Source organism: Salvelinus fontinalis, chromosome 6, assembly GCF_029448725.1.
Source record: "Salvelinus fontinalis isolate EN_2023a chromosome 6, ASM2944872v1, whole genome shotgun sequence".
Lineage (NCBI taxonomy): Eukaryota > Metazoa > Chordata > Actinopteri > Salmoniformes > Salmonidae > Salvelinus > Salvelinus fontinalis.
The window spans coordinates 1,618,739-1,626,880 of NC_074670.1; the positions used below are offsets into that span (position 1 = coordinate 1,618,739).

An 8,142-nucleotide genomic window follows, 5' to 3' on the forward strand; every position below is an offset into this window, starting at 1 on the left:
TAGTCTTATTATGGGTTGTATATAAGGTATATATAATATGCATATGAAATATTACTTCACTAGAGATACACTTCATAACTAATTAGCTGTGTACATACAGTGAGAGTAGGAACAAACACAAATAAATGACGTGTCCCAGACATGCAGGTGCCAGCAGCTTCCCAATAATACAGAGACATGAGTCTGTTCTCAATAGTATTATGTCCCTTATCAGCTGTTGACCTTAAGCATAATGATGTCCAATTTAAGTGAACATATTGACCAAGCAGTGTGTCCATGGTCTAAGGGCAGGAACAGGACGATCTTTAGTGCAAGACTGAAAGCAAAGTCAAATACAGACAATTTATGTCATTTATTGCGGTCGGGCAAGTTGAGCTCTGAAAACGTATTTGATGATCACAACCAAAATATAAAAGAATTCCAGTACTGATCTTTCTGATTCCTCTCGTATGTGTAAGTGAAAGGCAGGAAATATATTTCACTTCTGCATGTAAATAGCTAATTTACATTTTTCTTTAGGCAAGTGATTATAATCTTCTTGGAAACCAAAAACTTCACCAGATTTGTCCTTTCAGACTTTAATGTCAATACTTGTCAGGCCCTGACCATAGAGAGCGTTTTATGTCTCTATTTTGGTTTGGTCAGGGTGTGATTTGGGTGGGCAGTCTATGTTCTATGTTCTATGATTTTCTATTTATTTATTTTTCTTATTTTTTCTTAATTTTTTTTATCCCCTTTTCTCCCCAATTTTCGTGGTATCCAATCGCTAGTAATTACTATCTTGTCTCATCGCTACAACTCCCGTACGGGCTCGGGAGAGACGAAGGTCGAAAGCCATGCGTCCTCCGAAGCACAACCCAACCAAGCCGCACTGCTTCTTAACACAGCGAGGAAACACCGTGCACCCGCCCCCCTTGGTTAGCGCGCACTGCGCCCGGCCCGCCACAGGAGTCGCTGGCGCGCGATGAGACAAGGATATCCCTACCGGCCAAACCCTCCCTAACCCGGACGACGCTAAGCCAATTGTGCGTCGCCCCACGGACCCCCCGGTCGCGGCCGGCTGCGACAGAGCCTGGGCGCGAACCCAGAGACTCTGGTGGCGCAGCTAGCACTGCGATGCAGTGCTCTAGATCACTGCGCCACCCGGGAGGCCATGATTTTCTATTTCTATGTGTTTGGCCGGGTGCGGTTATCAATCAGAGGCAGCTGCCTATCGTTGTCTCTGATTGAGAACCATACTTAGGTAGCCTTTTCCCACCTGTGTTTTGTGGGTAATTAATTTCCTGTGTGTGTTTGTGTGCATCTTGGTTGCAGCACGCTTCATTAAAAGATGTGGAACTACATGCACGCTGCGCCTTGGTCGATTTATGACGGGGAGTTTGAGGATAGTGAGCTTGACAATACTTCCTGTTTATATGATAGACAAATGAGATGAAAACTGAGCACAGATGTTATTGGTCTTAAGAATACCAAGTGGTGGTCAGTTTAAATGTATTTGAACAATATCACAACAATATTTAGTTTTCTACACATCCGCAGGAACCATTAAAAACAGCATCACCATCACAGAACTTATTGTCATTGTGCTGAACATTGTGCTGAACATTGTGCTGAACATGGTCTCTCTCTAACCACCCACTGTGAAGTAAGCCAGAACATCAACTATACGTCCCACATGGCGCCCTAAACCAATGATTGTGCCCTATTGGCTATGGTCAAAAGTAGTGCACTATATAGGGAACAGGGTTCCATAGGGCTTTGGTCAAAAGTAGTGCACTATATAGGGAACAGGGTTCCATAGGGCTCTGGTCAAAAGTAGTGCACTATATAGGGAACAGGGTTCCATAGTGCTTTGGTCAAAAGTATTGCACTGTATAGGGAATAGGGTGCCATTTGGGACACATCCCATAATTGAGTTTACTGATGCCTGTAGCATCCTAATGTCATCCATGAGTCCATCTGGACAGCAGCTCATCCCACTCAGGAAAAAGACAAACACACACTAAAAGGTTGAATAGAGCCTTTGTTTGGACAGAGCTATAACTAAAGATACGCTGCCCTTTGCTGCACAATTACATGGGGAAAGTACTGGCTGTTTTCCTGTATCAACCCATAGTTTTATTTACCTGTCAATCATCAGTAGCCTGCCATCGAATCGTTGTATTCACTCATCTAGACCAAGAGGTACATTGATCGACTGTAAATACTGAACGCAAAAAGAAGATGTTGTTGGCAATCTCCCATAGAGGCAACAGTGGCACACCACTTATGGTATACAAGAGGAAGTGCCTTTAACACATTGTAGGCTATATGTAATAGAGGAACGTCCAATAACACTTCCGAGGAACAGTGAGCCATATTTAGAAGAGGATATTTACAATAATAATGATCATGTATCTGTTATGCGTCATTTATACGGCGGCACACTAGTTTCGGGCAGTAACTCGCAAACAGACTAAATGCACCTGCTGCGCTTCACATGTGTTGCGCGTTATTAGGCTGCTAATTAAATAGATACAAGATAAGAGGGAAAAGATATGTACTTACCTCCGGACCTAATTTCGTCATCATGTGACGGAAGAAGTGATCCAACTCCTTCCCCTCAATGTAACCATTATCTGTAGAAGCATTAACAACATTTAAAATACTCTCATACGTTTTAGAAAACTTTTTTGCATCAAAAATAACATATATCAAGTTATCAAACCATAGCTCGCATGGTTAGGTTATAATATTAATAATTCTCACCGTCTGCATCAAAGTGTTGCCAAATCTCCAGAAAACCAACAGCATCCAAGTGCTCAAAAGCGCAGTCCATTGTAATAAACAGGAGTGTAAATTATATCTCTTAATACGGTTTATGATAGTTCAGATGGTAACCTACTGTTGCTGTATCCTTGTCGATAGTCTACTCCGCACTAGTTCAGTACAACGTATGGGTGCTTTTCTTGACGTGGCCCGATCAATTCTCCAAACCCCACCTCCTTATATGGAAAAATCTGACTTCACCATGACGCGGTGTAGAATGAATAGAATACAGGATGGACGAACGCATTTCGACTGCAGAGACATTCGAGAGTTTGGTCAACTTTTAGAATGTTGAATATTGTTCTAATTCTAGACATTCGGTAATTCATTCATAGCATTGTTTTAATATTCCACATGTAAAGTTAATGGGGAACTAACATGGCTGCCATAGAATGTTCAAGTGTTATGTAAATGTATCATCCTGCTGGAAACCGCATTGGTCTAACTGTCGATATACATGGTTCTGTTGACTGTAGCAATAAAGGAGATGAGAGTCAAGTCACACAAAAGCTTTCCTCCTAAAACTGGTCTGTCAAACATTAAAAGTTGTGCAATATCATACCAGAGGTGGTTTACGATTTTTAATACTTTACGACATTTAATTTCTCACTGTCAGGTTTTTAGAGTGGCTGGCTGAATTCATTCTCCGCTTGCATTTTAACAAGCACTAAATCAAGACACCTGTACTGTGATTACAGTTTCACAGTAACATATTTCAGTGTTTTATTCTAGTTGAATTACAGGCCTGTATTCAATCAAACGCAGAATGCAGACAAGAGTTCTCCCGTCCCACTGGGCACACCTTGGTTGAATTAAATCGTAGAATAATGTTGAATGGACGTCTATGCCCAGTGGGATGGCTCGGCTTTCTCTCATCATTACCCCGCCATCTAGTGGCTAGATGTGCTACTGACATGCCTTTATTCAACACTAACCCGACATTCATAACTAAGTTGAAAGGTTGTATTTACCACATACGGCTGGGGAAAAAAGCACTTCTACTGGTAATTACTAGTGGGAAAACCGTGTAGAAAGGACGTCACGCGGATTGCTTAGCGTGTACCACTTCCTCCCCATGCGGCACATACCTGGCTCGAACCAGGGACCTCTACTTCACAAACACAGAAAAAGTGTTAAATAAACTGCGTTTATTTTCAGCAAACTTAACATGTGTAAATATTTGTATGAACATAACAAGATTCAACAACTGAGACATAACCTGAACAAGTTCCACAGACATGAGACTAACAGATATGGAATAATGTGTCCCTGAACAAAGGGGGGGGGGGGGGGTCAAAATCAAAAGTAACAGTCAGTATCTTTGTGGCCACCAGCTGCATTAAGTACTGCAGTGCATCTCCTCCTCATGGACTGCACCAGATTTGCCAGTTCTTGCTGTGAGATGTTACCCCACTCTTCCACCAAGGCACCTGCAAGTTCCCGGACATTTCTGGGGGGGGAATGGCCCTAGCCCTCACCCTCCGATCCAACAGGTACCAGATGTGCTCAATGGGATTGAGATCCGGGCTCTTCGCTGGCCATGGCAGAACACTGACATTCCTGTCTTGCAGGAAATGATGCACAGAACGAGCAGTATGGCAGATGGCATTGTCATGCTGGAGGGTCATGTCAAGATGAGCCTGCAGGAAGAGTACCACATGAGGGAGGAGGATGTCTTGCCTGTAATACACAGTGTTGAGATTGCCTGCAATGACAACAAGCTCAGTCCGATGATGCTGTGACACACCGTCCCAGACCATGACTGACCCGCCACCTCCAAATCGATCCCGTTCCAGAGTACAGGCCTCGGTGTAACGCTCATTCCTTCGACGATAAACGCGAATCCGACCATCACCTCTGGTGAGACAAAAGCGTGACTCGTCAGCGAAAAGCACCTTTTGCCAGTCCTGTCTGGTTCAGCGACGGTGGGTTTGTGCCCATAGGCGACGTTGTTGCCGGTGATGTCTGGTGAGGACCTGCCTTTCAACAGGCCTACAAGCCCTCAATACAGCCTCTCTCAGCCTATTGCGGACAGTCTGAGTACTGATGGAGGGATGGTGCGTTCCTGGTGTAACTGGGGCAGTTGTTGTTGTCATCCTGTACCTGTCCCGCAGGTGTGGTCCTGTGCAGATGTTGTACACGTGGTCTTGAAAATAAAGGAGAGCCGCACACTCTAGGAGCTCAGATGCAAAAATGTAATATCCACGTGTACACGTGGTCTGCCACGGCGAGGACGATCAGCTGTCCGTCCTGTCTCCCTGTAGCGCTGTCTTAGCCATCTCACAGCACGGACATTGCAATTTATTGCCCTGGCCACATCTGCAGTCCTCTTGCCTCCTAAGGCACGTTCACACAGATAAGCAGGGACCCTGGGCATCTTTCTTTTGGTGTTTTTCAGAGTCAGTAGAAAGGCCTCTTTAGTGTCTTAAGTTTTCATAACTGTGACCTTAATTGCCTACCGTCTGTAAGCTGTTAGTGTCTTAACGACCGTTCCATTATTTATGGTTCATTGAACAAGCATGGGAAACAGTGTTTAAACCCTTTACAATGAAGATCTGTGAAATTATTTGGATTTTTACGAAGTTTATATGTAACTATCCTCCCTCAAGCGTCTCTACCGGTCACGATGCGGTAAGGAGCTCAATGTGGCCTCTGCGTGCTTCTGGAGACACCTCGATTGCGTCACACCATCCATCCGGCGCCTCCGACCACATTTTCAGATGAAGAATAAAACTTGGCTGTGTATTGTAGCTTTCCATCAGTTGTCTGCAGCTTGTGAGGTGTTTGTTGCTTTTACTTGTTGTTCTATTGCTCTGCATGTCTGTCTGTCTGTCTGTCTGTCTGTCTGTCTGTCTGTAGGTCTGTCTGTCTGTCTGCCTGCATGTCTGTCTGCATGTCTGCCTGTCTGTCTGTCTGTCTTACTGTTGCCGGTCCTATCTTGTTCTGCATGTCTGTCTGCCTGCCTGTCTGTCTGTCTGCCTGCATGTCTGCTTGTCTGTCTGTATGCATGTCTGTCTGTCTGCCTGCCTGTCTGTCTGCATGTCTGCCTGTCTGTCTGCATGTCTGTCTGTCTGCCTGTCTGTTTACGTGTCTGTCTGTCTGTCTGTCTGCCTGTCTGTCTGCCTGCCTGTCTGTCTGTCGGCCTGTCTGTGTCTTACTGTTTCCTGTCCTATCTTGTTCTGCATGTGCTCACTTCTCATTGTTTGTCTGGATTGTTATTGTAATTGTTTTTAATAAACTGCCCAGGGACTGAGGTTGTTTTTAATAACCTGCCCAGGGACTGAGGTTGTTTTTAATAACCTGCCCAGGGACTGAGGTTGAAAATTAGCCGGCTGGCTAAAACTGTCACTTTTACTGAAACGTTGATTAACGTTCACTGTCCCTGTAAAAAATATAAAATAAACTCCAAGTGCTACGTTCACCCCTCAAACTTACTTAACAGCGACCCCGGCGTTGCGCTGTAGATCCGGGTCACGGAACCACTTTAGAGGACGTCACGCTGCTTGCTTTGGAGAATACCACTTTATTTGGCACATACCTGGCTGGAACCCGGGACCTCTGCATGTGAATACATCCAACTCGTATTTACTACGTCACAACTGGATATGTCCACCTTCCCATTTATGAAGGCAGCATATCCTCGTCCCCAGGCCACTGCACACAGCAAGCCTTGCACATCAACGATTCAAAGTTGGCCTTCGTGGGAGTCAATACAATGTGGAATGAAAAAAGTAATCAACTTTGTAAACAAAACATCCATTGAATTATTCAAGTAACTGTCTTAGAGGCCTTTTTTTCCCCATCACTCACAGCCCAAGATCTTAACATGTGATATTCAACCAATGTCTGCCATGTAGATCACGATTAACCTCATGACGTCATTAAGAGAGAATTAAAACTGAGGTGACAGTTAATGTAAAATGTACCTTTTCTGACTTGACTTATACATTCTATGTCTATTTCTATTTCTCCTGTCATGCCAATAAACCTGACATTCTATGTCTATTTCTCCTGTCATGCCAATAAACCTGACATTCTGTCTATTTCTCCTGTCATGCCAATAAACCTGACATTCTGTCTATTTCTCCTGTCATGCCAATAAACCTGACATTCTGTCTGTTTCTCCTGTCATGCCAATAAACCTGACATTCTGTCTGTTTCTCCTGTCATGCCAATAAACCTGACATTCTGTCTATTTCTCCTGTCATGCCAATAAACCTGACATTCTGTCTATTTCTCCTGTCATGCCAATAAACCTGACATTCTGTCTGTTTCTCCTGTCATGCCAATAAACCTGACATTCTGTCTATTTCTCCTGTCATGCCAATAAACCTGACATTCTGTCTGTTTCTCCTGTCATGCCAATAAACCTGACATTCTGTCTATTTCTCCTGTCATGTCAATAAACCTGACATTAATTAAGTTCTCATTCTTCTAGGTGCAGACTGAAGAAATCAAATAATACTCGCATCGTTACTGGTCCCAATGGTGAAGTTTGTGGAGAAGGTTATACAAGGACGATTCCACATGCTACCAAAGACTGTGATGGACGTCCCAGTCTGGCTCCCCCAGTCACCCCAGTCTGGCTCCCCTGGTCACCCCAGTCTGGCTCCCCTGGTCACCCCAGTCTGACTCCCCTGGTCACCCCAGTCTGACTCCCCCTGGTCACCCCACTCTGACTCCCCTGGTCACCCCAGTCTGGTTCCCCTGGTCACCCCAGTCTGGCTCCCCCGGTCACCCCAGTCTGGCTCCCCCTGGTCACCCCAGTCTGACTCCCCTGGTCACCCCAGTTTGGCTCCTCTCGTCACTCCAGTCTGACTCCCCTGGTCACCCCAGTCTGACTCCCCCTGGTCACCCCACTCTGACTCCCCTGGTCACCCCAGTCTGGTTCCCCTGGTCACCCCAGTCTGGCTCCCCTGGTCACCCCAGTCTGACTCCCCTGGTCACCCCAGTCTGGCTCCCCTGGTCACCCCAGTCGGACTCCCCTGGTCACCCCAGTCTGACGCCCCCTGGTCACCCCAGTCTGACTCCCCTGGTCACCCCAGTCTGACTCCCCTGGTCACCCCAGTCTGACGCCCCCTGGTCACCCCAGTCTGACTCCCCTGGTCACCCCAGTCTGGTTCCCCTGGTCACCCCAGTCTGACTCCCCTGGTCACCCCAGTCTGACTCCCCCGGTCACCCCAGTCTGACTCCCCCGGTCACCCCAGTCTGACTCCCCCGGTCACCCCAGTCTGACTCCCCTGTTCACCCCAGTCTGACTCCCCTGTTCACCCCAGTCTGACTCCCTTGGTCACCCCAGTCTGGCTCCCCTGGTCACCCCAGTCTGACTCCCCT

The 8,142-nt window shown here is 46.1% G+C and overlaps 1 protein-coding gene across 1 annotated transcript in view; it reads right to left on the reverse strand.

Annotated features, from left to right (window-relative positions):
• LOC129856853 (secretagogin-like) overlaps window positions 1-2,972 on the reverse strand; it is a 24,057-nt gene extending 21,085 nt beyond the window's left edge. The window contains exons 1-2 of the mRNA XM_055924572.1: window positions 2,749-2,972; window positions 2,548-2,618 (exon numbers count right to left, since the gene is read on the reverse strand). Coding sequence (XP_055780547.1) covers window positions 2,548-2,618; window positions 2,749-2,818 — 141 coding nt within the window. The 5' untranslated portion in view covers window positions 2,819-2,972. The remainder of the gene's footprint in view (window positions 1-2,547; window positions 2,619-2,748) is intronic.
• Window positions 2,973-8,142: the final 5,170 nt, after the last annotated feature.